Source organism: Oratosquilla oratoria, chromosome 16, assembly GCF_046742065.1.
Source record: "Oratosquilla oratoria isolate Oo_2021 chromosome 16, ASM4674206v1, whole genome shotgun sequence".
Lineage (NCBI taxonomy): Eukaryota > Metazoa > Arthropoda > Malacostraca > Stomatopoda > Squillidae > Oratosquilla > Oratosquilla oratoria.
This window is the reverse complement of record NC_134792.1, coordinates 16075584-16094870: the sequence shown is the minus strand read 5'-3', so window position 1 is coordinate 16094870 and position 19287 is coordinate 16075584. Positions and strand designations below refer to the sequence as shown.

Genomic DNA, 19287 nt, shown 5'->3' with positions numbered 1-19287 from the left:
AAAGGAAAGGATGAGGGGGCAAATCAAGTAGAGAAGAAAAGGTAAACGGTGCAGATAGAGAGATGATAAAGGAAGAGATGACAGTAAAAGGAAGATGGACAGAGTATCTTAGGGAGTTGCTAAATGTGAAGCAGAAAGGGAAAGGTGGTTGCAGTGGGAAGCGCTAAGAAAATGACAGAGATGAATGAGGACAATATAGGTGAAATAAGGATAGATGAGGTGGAAGCAGTTATTAAAATGATGAGAGCAGGTGAGGAACCTAGGTTGGATGGGTGTCATGTGGAGTGTCTAAAAAAGGGAGGTACAGTGATGGTGAACTGGCTGGTGAGGTTGTTTAATGTTTGTCTAAAAGAAGGTAGAGTGCCAGAGGACTGGAGGAGTGCCTGTATAGTTCTGCTTTACAAGGGAAAAGGGGACAAGTGCGAGTGTAGTTGTTTCAGAGGTATCAGTTTGTTAAGTGTAGTTGGGAAGGCTTATGGGAGGGTCTTGATTGAGAGAATTAGGAGAGGAACAGATGGAATAATTAGTGATGAACAGTGTCGGTTTAGGACAGGTAGGGGTTGTGTGCATCTGATTTTTGTATTTACCTAGTTGTATTTCACAGGAAGGGAGCTATGCTCATGGTGATACGTCTTTATATCTTTCAGCATCAAGTTTTTTTCTTAAAATCTTGAATAGTATTTGCACTCACTGTTTCTTTATCTAAGTCAGTGGTTCCCAAAGTGGTCAATATCGACCCCCAGGGGTCAATGAGACCATCCAAGGGGTCAACAAATAGCCAAGGGGTCAAAAGGGAGTCAGTAGATTGCTAGGGAGTCAATGAAACCATCCAAGGGGTTGAAAGGGATGAGTAGATTGCTAGGGGGTCGAAAGGCAGTCTTTAAAATTAAATAGTTAGCATGAAATGATCCTGTTCTCTTCCCATACTGAATGAGTGAGAATAATCAACCAACCAATATCTAAACTTAAAGAAATACCATGTCAGTTCACTCTGAGTAGAAAATCCTCCCCATTCAGTGTACATAGGGAGAATCTCACATACACCCATCCACATCGTGAATGAACATCAAGATGACGAGCTTGTGTAATATTATTGACTTGAATATTATTTATAGCAATATGATAAAGATTATATAATGTAAATATTTATTTCAAAACACTTATGTTTGTGTATATGTGAAAGTGTCTGTATCATTATTGGAAAGCCGTCGCCTTGATGAATGTTGCCATTTAGCCCTTTTATAATGGATCAAAATGATGATAATAACACTACTGATAACCAAAATTATAATAATAATAGAAATAATAATACATACATACATATACCAAAGGCTTTTTCCCCCTACATGGGGGGAAGCCAAAAAGAAAAAGGCATAGAAACCACTCACACCCATTCCATTTCCTATATATTCCACTCCCCTCCACCCTCCTTCTTATCTTGGCACTTCCTGGATGACGGGTCATCCCTGCATCCTGTCCACTGCCCTGTCTCATGAGCAGTGTTGCAAGACACAGCACATCCACAGCAAGGCCGCTTCATAAAGTTGGCGACCCCCCCTCTCCGTCCCCCAATGCAGAAAAGGAGAAGACGGGGAGAAATCCCTTCGGGCTGCATCAAATTTTTTCTCACACATACTACCTCACCCCCCATCCCCCTGCCCATTCCACCTCATGCATCACATCATCATCCATATACAAAAATTCTCCATTCACCCCTGTCTTCTGTCCTCATCCTAGGATATCCCCTCATGTTCACTCCCTCCACATCTGCTTTCCATACCTCTTTTACTAGTCTTTCTTCACTCTTTCTTTCCATGTGTCCAAACCATACTAATACTCTTTCATCAACCCTATCTCCCAACTCCCTTTCAACCCCTGTTTTCCTACTCACCTCTTCATTTCTCACTCTATCTAGCCTAGTAACTCCCATCATACTTCTAAGACACCTCAACTAAAACACATTCAAACTCCTTCTCTCTTCCTCTCTTATGTTCCATGTTTCTGCTCCATACAGTGCTGTTGGCACAATCACTCCTTCATACAGTCTCCTCTTAGCATCCATTCCCAAATGTCTATTCATCATTACACTTTTTAATCCACCAAGGCATTTACTCGCTTCTCTCAATCTACATTCTACCTCCACCTTCACTCCACCTTTTCCTGCCACATTTACACCCAAGTATCTAAAACTATCCACTTCCTCCAGTCGCTCTCCCTTAATGCTCACTTCCAGTCTACTGCCACTTTCACCCCTTGTACATCTCATCACCTTGCTTTTACCCATATCTATCTTCAGCTTTCTTCTATCACACATTCTCCCAAACTCTGTCACCAACTTCCTCAATCCCTCCTCTGATCCTGCCACAAGCACAGTGTCATCCACAAACAACAGCTGGCTCACCTCCCACTTTTCTCCATTTTCCTTAACTATCTCCAATCCCTGACCCACTACCCTTGCATTTACCTCTCGCACTACCCCATCCATGTACAAGTTTAACAGCCAGGGCGACATAACGCATCCTTGACGAAGTCCCACCTTTACCTCGAACCACTCACTCTCTCTGTTTCTAATCCTGACACAAGCTCTACTACTTTCATAAAAACTCTTGACAGCTCCTAGAAGCTTTCCTCCTATCCCGTAAATCTGCAAAACCTCCCACAGTGCCTTTCTGTCTACCCTGTCATAAGCCTTTTCCAGATCCATAAAAGCCCAAACAACATCCTTCCCCTTTCCTATAGCTTTCTCACATATTTGTCTTACCACAAAAATCTGATCTACACAACCTTTACCCATCCTAAATCCACACTGTTCCTCACAATTACTCCTTCTGTTCCTCTCCTAATCCTCTCAATCAAGATCCTCCCATAAGCCTTCCCAACTACACTTAACAAGCTGATCCCTCTGAAACTACTACATTCACACTTGTCCCTTTTTCCCTTGTAAAATGGAACTGTACAGGCACTCCTCCAGTCCTCCAACACTCTACCCTCTCTCCAGTAAACATTAAATAACCTCACCAGCTAGTCCACCATCACTGTACCTCCTTTTTTTAGACATTCTGCATGGCATCCATCCAGACCAGGTGCCTTACCTGCTTTCATCATCTTAACAACTGCCTTCACTTCATCCTTCCTTATTTCTCCTCCATTCTCCTCACTCATCATTCTCATTTTCTTAGCATTTCCCAATGCAGCTATCTCTCCCTCCCTATCCTCCTTCACATTTAGCAACTCCCTAAAATATTCTTTCCATCTTCCCCTTACTGCCTTCTCTTCCATTATCATCTATCCATCTGCACCTATTACCTTTTCTTCTATACTTGACTCGCCTCCTCTTCCTCTCTTAATTTCTTTCCAAAACATCTTTTTATTACTTTCAACATTTTCTGTCATACTCTTACCCCATTTCACATCTGCTCTCCTCTTTGCCTCCTTTAACTTTTGCTTTACTTCTCTTTTCTTTTCTTTGTACCTCTCATATAACTCCCTTGTCCTATTTTGTAACCAAAAGTGAAAGCTCGCTTCTTCTCTTCTACAACCTTCTTTGTTTCCTCATCCCACCATTCACTACCCTTTCTTCTATTTCCATAGCTGCATGCTACTGTGCAATTAATACTGCACAAGAACATGCATTCAATACTGCAGTTCAGGGATCTTCCAATACATCATAAGAAATCTACCTTCTTGTAAAATATTGTGGTGAGAGCTTTCTCCACATCAGGAAGTTTTTCGAGGCACTTTTTGGCTGCTGCTATAACTGGAGAGTCTGACGTCATCAATTCCTCCACCATATCTTGTCGATCTCTGATGATATCAACATCTAGCAGAGGCTGAGTAATCCACTTACGAAGCTGCCTGAAAAGTACATACATATCATAATCCCTTTTCCCCCTTATAAGGGAAGTGGATGGACCAAAGCATGCCCATCCAAAACCCAAAACCCACCCTCTCTAACCCCTCATGTGGAAAATAAAGAAGACAGGGAGAAGTCCCTTCAGGCTGCATCAAAATATCATCCATACACATTCTCCACTCACTCCTATATCCTGCCTTCTCACTTCCTTACTCAACAGGCACTCCCCTCTTGCTCAAAGCCCCTTTCACCCCATCCATATCATCCTCAGTCATCCCCTCTGGTTCACTCCATCTATCTCTGCTTTCCACACATCTTTTACTAATCTTTCTTTGTTCATTCTTTTCACGTGTCCAAAATATTCACTAGAATCAGTACAGAGAAGAATGACCAAAATGATACAAGGACTCGGAAATTTGTCTTACGAAGAGAGGCTTAGACACCTAAACTTACACTCTCTGGAAAGACGCAGAGTGCGGGGTGATCTAATAGAAGTGTTCAAGTGGATCAAAGGCTATAACAAGGGTGATGCAAACAAGGTCATCATAATAAAACAACAGGGCAGGACTCGCAGTAATGGGTATAAACTGGACAAATTTAGATTTAAGAAGGAAATAGGCAAGAATTGGTTTACTAATAGGATGGTCGATGAATGGAATAAACTTAGTAACCATGTAGTAAGCGCTGAAACTATCAGTTGTTTTAAAAAACGATTAGACAACTTTATGGATGGGGATGACAGGTGGTGATGGATACAGAGCTGCCTAGTGTAGGCCTTATGGTCTTTTGCAGTCTCCTTTATTTCTTATGTTCTTATGTTCTTATATCCCAATAATCCTATTTGTCATCTTTTTCACCCCCACACTCCTTACTTCTTCATTTCTCACTCTATTCAATCTTGTAACCCTTACCATATCCTCAGACACTTCATCACAAACACATTTCTGCCTCTCTTAACCACTTCCATACGGTGATGCCTACGTCGGCGGGATGAGGAGCAAGTGGGTACGTGATGATGCCGACGTCGGCATCTTGATTATATTTATTGTAGTCATACCTACATAACCTCCATTCTCTCTAAACTGGCTTCATCATATTTTCTATGGTTATCAAAATTCATGGGTGAAAGAGAACGAACGATTGAGCACTGACTTTATTTTTTATAATGCAATTATTATTATGACGCAACATCGCACGTCGGGCAGCTAATGCTGCCAGACATGCGATGTGCCCCGGAGTGAAGAGGTTAACCTCTTCCATATGTCTTGTGCTGCCAACCAGCGATGTTGTCACCAATCTAACTCATATTTTAAGAACCACCAATTTGGAAGTAGTGTGCCAGACCAGCAGGATGATCAAAGGCATTGCGAGGACAAGAACAAACAACAACCAAACCCTGGGCACCAAAGCCAGTGTTTATCGTATTCCGTGCTCGGGATGTAATAAAGCTTACATCTGAGAAACGTCACATGACCTGAATACATGAATATATGAACACCGTTACGACATCAGGCATTATGTCACCACCAATGCATGTGTGACACATAGGAACAGGGAAAACCACCTGATGGACTGGGAAAATGCAGAGCTGCTCATACGAGAGCCTGACAAGATCTGCAGAAAATGTTTGGAAGCAGCAGTCATTCAAGGAACCAACACTATTGAACAAAATAGAGGCATGTTCAACATCTCAACCCACATAATTCCTTTAATACCCATGGCCAACATAATTTTAAGCCACCCTTTGTGAGCAATTTGCCCGCAGACGTCTGGGCCAGCCTTCTCAACCTCTCCCAGTATTCAATCCCCCTTCTCCTCCTCCTCCTCCTCCTCTTCTTCCTCTTCCTTCCCCTCCCCCTACCTCTTTCTTTCCCCATTCTCTCCATTCCTCTAATTCAATCTCAAGCATGTGTATCACAACTATGTACTTGAAAAAGCTGTAATAAGCGCAATGTCGTACAAATAAAGGCTCCATCCTCACATGGTGTTTAACTCGTCACTCTTCCGTATGATTACACCTACACAGGCATCATGAGGCGTGGGAGGGTATACATAGATGACAGCATTGGTGTCCTGATTATATCTATTTTGTAGTTGTAGTTGAGTGACCCCTGAATTCTGTGAATTGGCTTGATTGTGATTTCTATGTTTATTATTATATTGCAAGAAATGCCTGTAGATTGTCACTAATTCATTCTACTTGCACGTGCATGCATTAGCTACTCAATGTCAGATCCTGAGAGTAGCAACAGACCACTTATTGTGTGATGTGACCCAAGGCCCGTTTGGCTTGACCTAAAAAATTAACCTTCAATGCATTTATTTGCTTCTCTCAATCTACAGTTTACCTACATCTCCACTCCTCCCTTTCCTGCCACATGCAACCCCAAATACTTAAAATTGTCCATTTCCTCCACCCTCACCCCTTTAAGATTTCCAATTCACTACCATACCTTTGCCTTGTACATCTCATCACTTTATTTTACCCATTTTTACCTTCAACTTTCTCCTATTGCATACCTTCCCAAACTCCATCATTAACTGCCTTAATCCCTCCTCTGACCTTGCCACAAGCCATGTCAACTACAAAAAACAACTGGCTCATTTCCCATCATTTCTCTCCACTATCTTTAACCATCTCTAATCCCCTCCCCATTACCCTTTCATTTACCTCCCATACCACCCCATCCATGTACCAATTGAAAAGCCAAGGTGACACAACACATACATACATACATATACTGAGGCTTTTTCCCCCTTACAAGGAAGGTAGCCAAAAAGGAAAAAGGCATAAAATCATTTCCCACCCATTCCATCCCTGAATACACTCCACACCCCTCCACCCTCCCTATTATCTTAGCACCTCCTGGATGACGGGTCATCCCTGCACCTTGTCCACTGCCCTGGGTCAGAAGCAGTATCGCAAGACACAGCACATCCACAGCAAGGCCACTTCATTAAATCAGCGATCCCCCTCTCCGTCCCCCCATGCATAAAAGGAGAAGACAGGGAGAAATCCCTTCGGGCTGCGTCCCTTCGCCCCGCCCATTCCACCTCATGCATCACAACATCATCCATATATAACCATTCTCCATTCACCCCTGTCTTCTCTCCTCTCCTGTCCTTCCTCAACAGACATTGCCCTCTTCCCCAAAGCCCCCTTCACCCCATCCATCCACCTCATCCTAGGACGTCCCCTCATCTTCACTCCCTCCACATCTGCTTTCCATACCTCTTTTACTAGTCTTTCTTCACTCATTCTTTCCATGTGTCCAAACCATACTAATACTCTTTCATCAACCCTATCTCCCAACTCCCTTTCCACCCCCATTCTTCTCCTCACTTCCTCATTTCTCACTCTATCTAGCCTAGTAACCCCCATCATACTTCTCAGACCCCTCATCTCAAACACATTCAAATTCCTTCTCTCTTCCTCTCTTATGTTCCATGTTTCTGCCCCATACAGTGCTGTTGGCATAATCACTCCCTCATACAGTCTCCTCTTAGCATCCATTCCCAAATGTCTATTCCTCATTACACTCTTCAATCCACAAAGGCATTTACTCGCTTCTCTCATTCTACATTCTATCTCCACATTCACTCCACCTTTTCCTACCACATTTGCACCCAAGTATCTAAAACTATCCACTTCCTCCAGTCGCTCTCCCTTAATGCTCACTTCCTATCTACTGCCACTTTCACCCCTTGTACATCTCATCACCTTACTTTTACCCACATTTATCTTTAGCTTTCTTCTATCACATACTCTCCCAAACTCTGTCACCAACTTCCTCAGTCCATCCTCTGATCCTGCCATAAGCGCAGTGTCATCAGCAAACAACAGCTGGCTCACCTCCCACTTTTCTCCATTTTCTTTAACCATCTCCAATCCCTGACCCACTACCCTTGCATTTACCTCTTGCACTACCCCATCCACGTATAAGTTGAACAGCCAGGGCGAAATAACGCATCCTTGACGAAGTCCCATCTTTACCTCGAACCACTCACTCTCTCAATTTCTAATCCTGACACAAGCTCTACTACTCTCATAAAAACACTTGACAGCTCCTAGAAGCTTTCCTCCTATCCCATATATGTGCATACCTCCCATAACCCCTGACACAACCCCACCTTTACTTCAAGCCACTCACTCTCTCAGTTTCCAATTCTAATACAGGTTCTACTACTCTCTTAAAAACTCATGACTACCCTCAACAGCTTTCCTCCAATCCTATATATCTGCAATATCTATAACAATGCCTTCCTGTTTACCTTACCATAAGCATTTTCTAAATACATAAAGGCCAAAAAAAATCACCCTGTGAACCAACTGAGAAATTTACAGAGCAGACAAGAAAAACATCACTTCAAGATGCATCATTTCCTCATCCATTTACAACCATTCTCACTTTGTTACCATATATACTCGCGTATAGGTTGCACAAGTGGATATGTTGCTTTGCTAGTTTGTGATTGTCAAAGTGGTCATTTGTAGTTGATCCGCGGATAGGTCGCACTATAATCTGGTGATTTACAAGACCCATTCAAACATAAAAATTATCAGATATTTACCTTTATTTCAAAACTTGACTCACAATATCTTAATATCAGAACACATGTAGACTGACTGTTATGCGTGCACACAATGCAAACTTACATAAACAATGGTTGTGTTTCTAAAACTATAATCGTAAACAAATGCCCTTGCACATTAAAAAAAAAAAAAAAAATCAATTCACAAGAAGGCCATTATTTCTAAGGTCTACAACCTAATTAAACAATTCTTTTTCAAGACTTTGGTATAGAGATACTTTAACCTTGCTGCTCTCTTGGATTGCAGCATTTCTTTAAACTGATCTTTCTACTTTCTCTATTCCCTCACTACCACTTCTGAAACCCCAAACTCACTTTCTGCAGACCTGTTTCCATGTTCTTCTATGTAATCCACCACTTTCAGCTTAAAACCTACTTCATAGCTCTTTCTCTTACTAGTACTCATGATTAGGGTTTGCAATTATTAGGCCTAAAACTCCTTGCAATCTACCGATCTAACAGTACGGTAAGCCTAATGGAAGTTTACGCACATATATCATAGATACACAGCCACGAGTGAAACAGGTGATGTATGATAACATATGGTAAACAATGGGTCAAGATCACATTGTTTACATACACTATAAAACACACTTAACCCATACATCCACTTTTTCCTTGGTCTAACTCTCTTGCTCTGGTACCACAGATTCATAAATCCTTGGAGGACATCTGCTGCTGCTCTCATCCATTCCCACAATGTGACTAAGTAACCCAACTATCTACAGTGCAAGACTATATCACATCTAAAATTTTGAAGGGCAAAATAGTAATATTCAGTTTGATACTAACCTTCCTCCAAACTTGGTTGAAGTTTTGTTGACAGCCCAGAGCAAACTTCCTTTTTCAGTAAATGTGTCACTATTAGTAAGAACTTCCAGGTTACGTATGGTTGGAGCTGGTAGGTGCATGTATTTCTTCTTCATACTATATGGCTGGATTGTTCTGAAAACATTAAACTGATCAATTAAAGAGTTACATAACAATACCGCATCTGGGGGTACTGGCTGCATGCTGTTATGGCAAAGTAGCATGCAGTTGATACTTTAGGGTCTATATGAGGTGCCCCTATGGACCAAAGACACACATCATTTTGTCTGTGATAGAGGAGGACTCTGCTCACAGAGAAATAATGAAACTTTTATTATACTGCTACTCTCCCTCCATTATGCTGTCCCCCAAACCCTTGATGCTGTCCTGTACCATTTCTCTGAATTTCATTTCCTTGTTCTGCCTACCCTGTGGTGGGGGAAAAGAATGCCGCCTCCAAGTCTTCCCACTTGGATCATAAGAGGCGAGAAAAATGGGACCAGGCATCCTTCTCCCTGTAGCCCCACAGGGGACATTCCTAAAAAAAAGTTAAGGCATAGGAGGGTCTAGGAGTTTTCCAACCAGTACCCTAAGGTTTGGGTCTTTTAATGTGTGTGGATGTGGTACAGATGAAAGTAAAAGGGAAGAGAAAGGTAGTATGTGTGTGAGAAGAAAGATGGATGTGTTGGCTTTCAGTGAATCTAAGTTGCGAGGGAAGGGCGAGTGTGAGTCTGGGAGTGTAGATGGGAGGTTCTCAGGAGTGAAGAGAGGGCGTAGGAGAGAAGGGGTGGCTATACTAGCAAGTGAAGAGATAGGTAAAGGTGTAGTGGAGTGGAAGGAGGTTTCTTCAAGGCTAATGTGGATGAAGGTGAAACTGGGAAAGGAGATGTGTTTTTTTTTTAAGTGCATATAAGCCTGGTAGTGAGAAGAGTGTAGAGGAAAGGGAGGCTTTTTGGATAGATTTAAATGAGTGCATAGAGGGATTAGGGAGGAATGTCAATGTAGTAGTATTAGGAGATCTTAATGCTAGGGTAGGAAATGAACCAATTGATGGAGTGGTTGGGAAATGTGGAGTTCCAGGATGGTGGAGATGTGTCTAGAGAGTTGATGATAGCAAATACAGTGTTTAGGAAGAAAGTCAAGTATAAGTACACATGGGACAGGGTGGTGGATGGAAGGATGGTAGATAGAGCAATAATGAACTATGTAGTGGTAGATAGGAGTATAACAGGAAGAGTTAAGAATGTACATGTTCTAAGGGGAGAGAGTGGGGGAATATCATATCATTTTGTGGTGGAAGTTAAGTTGAGAGTGGAGGATAGATGGAGAAAGAGGAAAAGGACAAAAGGTAGGGAGGTGCTTAGAGTGAACTCTTTAAATGAAAAGGAAAAGGAGAAGGAGTATAAGAAGAAGCTGAGAGAGGAGTGGGAGGGAGTGAAGGATAGAGAAGAACTAGGAGTGGAGGAGGAATGGGGATGGTTCAAGGAGGGAGTCATAAGATGTGCAAAAATCGTGTGCGGAATAAGGAGGGCGGAAGGAAATGGAAGGAAGGGTAGTGAGTGGTGGGATGAGGAAACAAAGAAGGGTGTAGAAGAGAAGATGCAGGCTTTCATAGACTGGTTACAAATTAGGAAGAGGGAATCATATGAGAGGTACAAAGTAAAGAGAAGGGAAGTTAAGCATAGGATAAATGAAGCAAAGAGGAGAGCAGATGTGAAATGGGGTAAGAGTATGACAGAAAATTTTGTAAGTAATAAAAAGATGTTTTGGAAAGAAATTAAAAGAGGAAGAGGAGGTGAATTAAGAAGAGAAGAAAAGGTAAAAGGTGCAGATGGAGAGATGATAATGGAAGAGAAGGTAGTGAGAGGAAGGTGGGCAGAGTATTTTAGGGAGTTGTTAAATGTGAAGGAGGATAGGGAGGGAAAGGTAGTTGCAGTGGGAAGTGCTAAGAAAATGAGTGTGATGAGTGAGGAAAATGGAGGAGAAATAGGGAAAGATGAAGTGAAAGCAGCTGTTAAGACGATGAGAGCAGGTAAGGCACCTGGGTTGGATGGATGCCATGCAGGATGTCTGAAGAAAGGAGGTACAGTGATGGTGGACTGGCTGGTGAGGTTATTTAATGTTTGTTTAAGAGAGGGTAGTGTCTACGGACTGGAGGAGTGCCTGTATCATTCCGCTTTACAAGGGAAAGGGGGACAAGTGTGAGTGTAGTAGTTACTGAGGGATCAGCTTGTTGAGTGTAGTTGGGAAGGCTCATTGGAGGATCTTGATTGAGAGGATTAGGAGAGGAACAGAGTAATTGGTGAGGAACAGTGTGGTTTTAGGACAGGTAGGGGTTGTGTAGATCAGATTTTTGTGGTAAGACAGATATGTGAGAAAGCTATAGGAAAAGGTAAGGATGTTTTTTGGGCTTCTATGGATTTGGAAAAAGCTTACGACAGGGTAGACAAGGAGGCACTGTGGGAGGTACTGCAGAGATGTGGGATAGGAGGAAAGCTGTTAAGAGCAGTCAAGAGTTTTTACAAGAGTGGTAGAGCTTGTGTTAGGATTAGAAATGAAGAGAGTGAATGATTTGAGGTAAAGGTGGGACTTCGTCAGGGATGTGTTATGTCACCCTGGCTGTTCAATCTATACATGGGTGGTGTGGTGCGAAAGGTGAATGCAAGGGTGGTGGGTCAGGGGTTGGAGATACATACATATACCAAGGCTTTTTTCCCCTTACAAGGGAGGTAGCCAAAAAGGAAAAGGCACAAAATCACTCCTACCCATTCCATCCCTGAATACACTCCACACCCCTCCACCCTCCCTCCCATCTTAGCACCTCCTGGATGACGGGAGATGGTTAAAGAAAATGGAGAAAAGTGGGAAATAAGCAAGTTGTTGTTTTCTGACAACACTGCGCTTGTAGCAGGATCAGAGGAGGGATTGAGGAAGTTAGTGACAAAGTTTGAGAAGGTGTGTGAAAGAAGGAAGCTGAAGATAAATGTGGGTAAAAGTAAGGTGATGAGATGTACAAGGGGAGAGAGTGACAGCAGGCTGGAAGAGAGCATTAAGGGAGAGTGACTGAAGGAAGTGGATAGTTTTAGATACTTGGGTGCGAATGTGGCAGGAAAGGGAGGAGTGGGGGTGGAGGTAGAATGTAGATTTAGAGAAGCAAGTAAATGCCTTGGTGGAGTAAAAAGTGTAATGAGAAATAGACATCTGGGAATGGATTCTAAGAGGAGGTTATATGAAGGAGTGATTGTGCCAACAGCACTGTACGGGGCAGAAACATGGAACATATGAGAGGAAGAGAGGAGATTGAATGTGTTTGTGATGAAATATCTGAGAAGTATGATAGGGGTTACTAGGCTAGATAGAGTGAGAAATACGGAGGTGAGGAGAAGAACATGGGTGGAAAGGGAGTTGGGAGATAGGGTTCATGAAAGAGTATTATGATGGTTTGGACACATGGAAAGAATGAGTGAAGAAAGATTAGTAAAAGAGGTGTGAAAGGCAGAGATGGAAGGAGTGAATATGAGGGGGCATCCTAGGATGAGATGGATGGATGGATAGGGTAATAGGGGTATTACAAAAGAGAGGAATGTCTGTTGAGGAAAGATGGGAGAGGACAGAAGATAGGGGTGAATGGAGAAGGGTTGTGTATGGATGATGCAGTGATGCATGAGGGGGAGTGGATGAGGGATGGGCGGTGAGGAAGTATGTATGAGAAATAATTTGACACAGCCTGAAGGGATTTCTCCCCCTCTTCTCCTTTTCTGCATGAGGGGACAGAGAGTGGGGGGTCACCGAATTAATGAAGCGGCCTTGCTGTGGATGTGCTGTGTCTTGCGATACTGCTTCTGACCCAGGGCAGTGGACAGGATGCAGGGATGACCCGTCATCCAGGAGGTGCCAAGATGAAAGGGAGGGAGGAGGGTGGAGGGGAGTGGAATATGTAGGGGATGGACTGGGAGGGAGTGGTTTCTATGCCTTTTCCTTTTTGGCTACCCCCTGTGTAAAGGGGAAAAAGCCTTTGGTATATGGTATACAGATGATATTGTGATGCAAGAAAGATAGAGGATGGAGAGGGTAGGGAGTTGTTATGTATAAATGATATTTTGACACAGCCTGAAGAGATTTCTCCCAGTCTTCTAATTTTTCTGCATGAAAAGACAGAGAGCGGGGTCACTGATTATGTGAAGTGGCCTTCTGACTCAGGGTAATAGGCAGGATACAGGGATGACCCATTATCCATGAGAAGCTAAGATGAGAGGAAAGAAAGGGTGGTGGATAGGAGTGGAATGGGAGGGAGTGGGTACTTGGATTTTGACTTGGCTACCTCCCTTGAAAGGGGGAAAAATCCCTAGGTATATATAGAATAATAAAGCAAGAATAACATGTTACCTTACCCAGCAGTCTTGATAATCCTGTCCAGTCTGAATTCACTCAAATAATGAATTGTAGCCCCGATACAGCTCACAACCATGGCAGGCAGACTTGAAATATGTCGCACTCTATCATCATCACCCATGAATAGATGACAGACATTCTGGAGAGCTCCAGAATAGTCAAATTTGTCTTCATCCAGCTGCTCCATTCGAATACAATCCTCACTCCTAATGGGGTAAAGAAAAAATACAATAGAATTAAATTTTCTTACATCCTTATTTACCTAGTTGTATTTATTTAGTTGTATTCTAAGGGATGAGAGCTATGCTCGTAGTGACCTGTTTTTGTATCTCTCCACATCCAGGTTGTTCTTAAAATTTTGTATAGTTTTGGCACTCACTGTTTCCCCTTTTAGTTTGTTCCAGACATCAATCACTGTACAGGAAGATATTCTTTTTCAAATCTCTTTTGTAACTGTCCTTCTTTAGCTTTTTCTTGTGTCCTCTTGTTTCTCTTCTGTTCCATTTTAATAAGTCATCTCTATTTAGAATTTCCCTTTCATAATTCTGTAAATAGTTAGCAATCACCTTTTTCTCTTCTCTGTTCCAGTGTTGATATATGTAATTTATCCAATCTTTGTTCGTATGTCAAATTTGAGTGTGGGTGCCATTTTTGTTGCTGCTCTTTGAATTCTTTCTAATTTCCTCGTGTTTTTTTTTTTTTGTACTAGGTGCCCATAGTGTCACAGCATACTCCAATTTAGGTCTTATCAGTGTAATTAATGTTTTCTTTACCATTTCTTCATCCATGTGGTCATAGGCCACCTTCATTGACCTTAATAAATTAAAAGTCTCTCCAACTAGTTTATTGACTTGTTTATCAGGTGTCAAGTCACCTGAGATAATTACTCCTAGGACCCATTCTGAGTTGACTTTTTTGACTTCCTTGGTACCAATTTTATATTAACCCAATATTCTATATTTGCTTTTCACCAAATTCCATTATACTGCATTTCTTAATGTTAAAGTTCACTTCACACTTCTGATTCCATTCCCGTATTTTGTCTAGGTCTTCTTGTAGCAATCTGCAGTCTTCTTCTGTGCTCTCTTAAGTAATTTGGCATCATCAGCAAAAAAGTTTATGAAAGAGTAGGTGTGAACATGTTCTGAAGATGAATAGATGGAACATGATTCTCTCTGATCTTTGTCTTGCAGGACCACACCTGTAGGTTCCACCTGCTGCTGGCCCCATCAACTTGGTACAAAAGGATTAACAACTAATCTATACAGATTCAAAGTTACAGCAGAAACTTCAATCAGGCCACCAACCACACATCAATGAAATACTTTCACTTACCTTACAGTCATGGACTTTATAGTATTTGCACTCTCATTTGAAATACTGGAAGAAACAAGAGTTTCCACAGGCTGTATGTGTTCCAGTCGAGACCACAACTCACTTCTAGTGGCAGTATCATCAAATGAATCATAGACCATGTCACCTGTACTTGGTTGTATTGCCTGAAATAATGAGCTACAATATGACCTAATTTCAAATAAAAAAAAATTCAGACAGAAGATTTATAAAACATTTTTTATAGCATTAATGATCACATACCTGTATCCAAATGGTTAAAAGTAAATAGTGTTAACTATGATGATTTCTTCATACAGGTTTCAGAGCCTGACTGGCATGTACTGTATAAATCTATGGAAACCTGATAATTTACATACTTTATTATGAAATATTTGGGCTTTCATGGATCTGAAGAATGCATATGATAAAGGACTGTAAAGAGGCATCACAGCACATGTTGCAGATATATGGGAAAGGGGAAAGTCTGTTGAGTGAGGGCAGTCAAAAGATCTTATGAGTACTAATGCTTGTGTATGGGTCAGAAATAGAGAAAATGAATAGGGTTGTGCCATGTTGTGTAATGTCACCGTGGTTGTTCAACATGTACATGGATATGGTAACGACAGAGGTAAATGTGAGTGTTAGGCAGGGATTTGGAGTTGGTAAAATGGAGTGGAATGAAGTGGGGCATGAGCCAGTTCTTGTTTGCAGATGAGACTGCAGTTATGGTTGAGTTTAAGAACAGAATGATGCATCTGGTGATGGAACATGTGAGGGTGTGAGATAAGTAACTTGAGAGTGAATAGAGGTAAAATTAATGTGATGAGATGTACATGAAATGATGAGGGTGTCAGGTTTGAAGTGAGTTTAAAGTGGAGAACTTTAAATATCTGGGGTCATATGTGGCATTGAATGGATGTGAAATATCAAACAGAAGAAGTACACACATATATCAATGGTTATTTTCAACTTACAAAGAACGTTGCCAAAAAGCAAAGGCATAAAATCCACTCCCAACCATTTCATCTCCTCATACTCCACTCCCATTCACCCCCCTCCCTCTTATCTTAACTCCTGAATGACAGGTCATCCATGCAACTTGCCCACTGCCCTGGGTCAGAAGCAATGTAGCACAACACAGCACATCCACAGCAAAGCCACTTCATCATATAATAGGTGACCCCCCCTTCTCTATCCCTTCATGCAGAAAAAGAGAAGATGGGGGAGAAATCCCTTTGGGCTGCATCAAAATACCATTCACACATATTCCCTCACCCCCCATCCCCCACCCACTCCCTTCCATGCATCACAGCATCATCCTTACACAACCATTCTCCATCACTCCTTCCACACCTCTGTTACTAATCTTTGTTCACTCATTCTTTCCTTTTGTCAAAACCACCCCAATACTCTTTCATCAACCCTATCTCCCATCTCCTTTTCCATCCCCGCTCTCCTCCTCACCTCCTTGTTCCTCACTCTATCCAGCCTAGTAACCCCTATCATACTTCTCAAGTACCTCATTTCAAACACATTCAAACTCCTACTCTCTTCTTCTTTTATGTTCCATGTTTCTGCCCCGTACTGTGCTGTCAGCACAATTAATCCTTCATACAATCTCCTTTTAGCATCCATTCCCAAATGTCTATTTCTCATTACACTTTTTAATTTCTAATTCTCTCAATCTACATTCTACCTCCATCTCCACTCCTCCCTTTCCCACCACATTCACATCCAAGTATCTAAAACTATCCATTAATACTCCCAATTTGCTGCCATATTCTCCCCTTGTACATCTCATCACCTTACTTTTACCCACATTTGTCTTCAACTTCTTTTTTTCACACTTCTTCCCAAAATCCATCACTAACTTCCTTAATCCCACCTCTAATTCTGCTACATGTGCAGTGTCGTCAGCAAAAAACAATTGACTTATCACCCACTTTTCTTAATATTCTTTAACCATCTCCAATCCCTGGCTCATTACCCTTGCATTCACCTCTCACACCACCACATCCACATATAAACTGAACAGCTAAGGCAACATAACACATCTATGGCAAAATCCCACCTTTACCTCAAACCACTCACTCTCTCCATTTCTGATTCTAACACATGCTCTACTATTCTCATACAAACTCTTGACTGCTCTTAACAGCTTTCCTTCTATCCCATATATCTGCAATACCACCCAGTGCCTTCCTGTTTCCCCCGTCATAAGCCTTTTCCAAATCCATAAAGGCCCACTCACACTTCTCCCCTTTTCCTTTGTAAAGTGGAACTATACAGGAACTCCTCCAGTCCTCTGGCACTCTACCCTCTTATAGATAAACATTAAACAACATCACAAGCCAGACCACCATCACTGTATCTCTTTTTTAAACACTGCATGACACCCATCCAACCCATTTTAATAACTGCTTTCACCTCATCTTTCATTATTTCTCCTATATTTTCCTCACTCATTACTGTCATTTTCTTAGTGCTTCTCTCTGCAACTACCCTTCCCTCTCTATCCTGCTTCATTTAACAACTCCCTAAATTACTCTGTCCATCTTCATCTTACCACCATCTCTTCTATTATCATCTCTGTCTGCACCATTTAACATCTCTTCTCTACTTGATTCACCTCCTCTTCCTCTCTTAACTTCTTTCCAAAACATTTTTTTATTACTTTCAAAATTTTCTCAAAATCTTACCCCATTTCACATCTGCTCTCCACTTTGCCTCCTATATCTTATGCTTTACTTCTCTTCTCTTTTCTTTGTACCTCTTGTCCTATTTTGTAACTAACCTGTGAATGCTTGCTTCTCTTCTACAACCTTCTTTGCTTCCTCATCCAATCACTTATTCCTTTCCTTCTATTTCCTCCTGTCCTCCTTGTTCCACACACCGTCTTTGCACATCTTATGACTCCCTCCTTAAACCATCCTCATTCTTCCTCCACTCCTAGTTCTACTCTATTCTTCACCCGCTCCCACTCCTCTCTCAGCTTCTTCTTGTACTCCTTTTCTTTCTCATTTAAGCAGTTTACTTTAAGCATCTCCTTACCTTCTGTCCTTTTCCTCTTTTTCCATCTATCCTCCACTCTCAACTTACCTTCCACCATAAAAATGATCTGACATTCCCCCATTATCTCCCCTCAGAACATGTGCATCCAAAACTCTTCCTACTATTCTCCTGGTTACCACTATGTAGTCCATGAACACCCTATCTACCACCCTTCCATCCACCACTCTCTCCTAAAAAGTTTCATAAGAAATAGGTAACTGGGAATGAACACAAGTGAAGGTTCTATTAGGGAATGATTGGCTACAATAATGTATTGAATGGAGACTTGAAATTTGAAGAAGGAAAGTCCCTAAACAAGTTTGAGATGAATGAAGTGTTTGAGAGGTATGGTAGGTGTTACAAAGATGGATGGAGAAAGAAATATGGAAGTGAGGCAGACCATGGATGGAAAGAGCTGTCATGAGGGTAGTGTTAAGAGTGCTGAGGTGTTTGAATTGTGTTTTGAGCACACAGTTATTTTTGTATGGATTTGTGTAGTGCAGGTGGTAGATTCTAGACAATTAGTAGTATACCTCCCATGTTTTTGTTTTTTTTTTCTTTTTTTTTATTCACTTGGTTATGCTTGCTGTGTAATAAGATGAGTGGGTAGAACTAAGAGCATCAAGGCTAGTGCCCAAAACATGAAGAGATAATCGCTAAGCTCACCCACAAGCATCAAATGTAAACCTACCAGGAGTCCAATGCCAACAGTGCCTTCTTTCTTTGAAAAGCTTTTGCCCTCAAAAATAGTCAAGAGGGTTGAGGTTATTCCTTCTGTGACATCACCTTCACTAACACCCAAGCTGTTTGGCCCAGTGGGAGTGACATCTTCACCAATAAGAGTAGATCGGGTGTACAGTTCAGATAATTCTCTCATAAAGGGGGCATTTTTATTACTACCTGCTGCCTTTAAGGCAGCCGTTTCCTTTTGTTTAACCACTCCAACTTTATAACCTGGAAGCAAATTTAAAAATCAATTAACAAAATAAATGTGAGGACAATAATAATGCTTGTTTTTCTCATAAATACACTGGAGATGGTGAGTTCAAATTAATTCATTACTGATTCATTAATATGAATCTGGTTGCACTTCAGTTCCATCAAAACATCTACACCCAGAAAGTAAGAACCTCCCAATGCAGTAGCATATGAGAATGATGTATATTTACCAAAAAGCCTTTTCCCTTATATGAAACATGGCTGAGTCAAAGCCCAAAAGACATCCTTACCTTTTGCCAAAAAAAAATTCATAT

General features: G+C 41.6%; 1 protein-coding gene across 4 annotated transcripts in view; it reads right to left on the bottom strand.

The window, feature by feature from the left end:
* Positions 1 to 19287, bottom strand: part of LOC143033848 (DNA mismatch repair protein Msh3-like) — a 133167-nt gene that overhangs the window by 66315 nt on the left and 47565 nt on the right. For all 4 annotated transcript variants that reach the window (XM_076199400.1, XM_076199401.1, XM_076199403.1 and 1 more), the window contains exons 7-11: positions 18726 to 18988; positions 14984 to 15147; positions 13648 to 13854; positions 9239 to 9391; positions 3681 to 3855 (exon numbers count right to left, since the gene is read on the bottom strand). In XM_076199400.1, coding sequence (XP_076055515.1) covers positions 3681 to 3855; positions 9239 to 9391; positions 13648 to 13854; positions 14984 to 15147; positions 18726 to 18988 — 962 coding nt within the window. The remainder of the gene's footprint in view (positions 1 to 3680; positions 3856 to 9238; positions 9392 to 13647; positions 13855 to 14983; positions 15148 to 18725; positions 18989 to 19287) is intronic.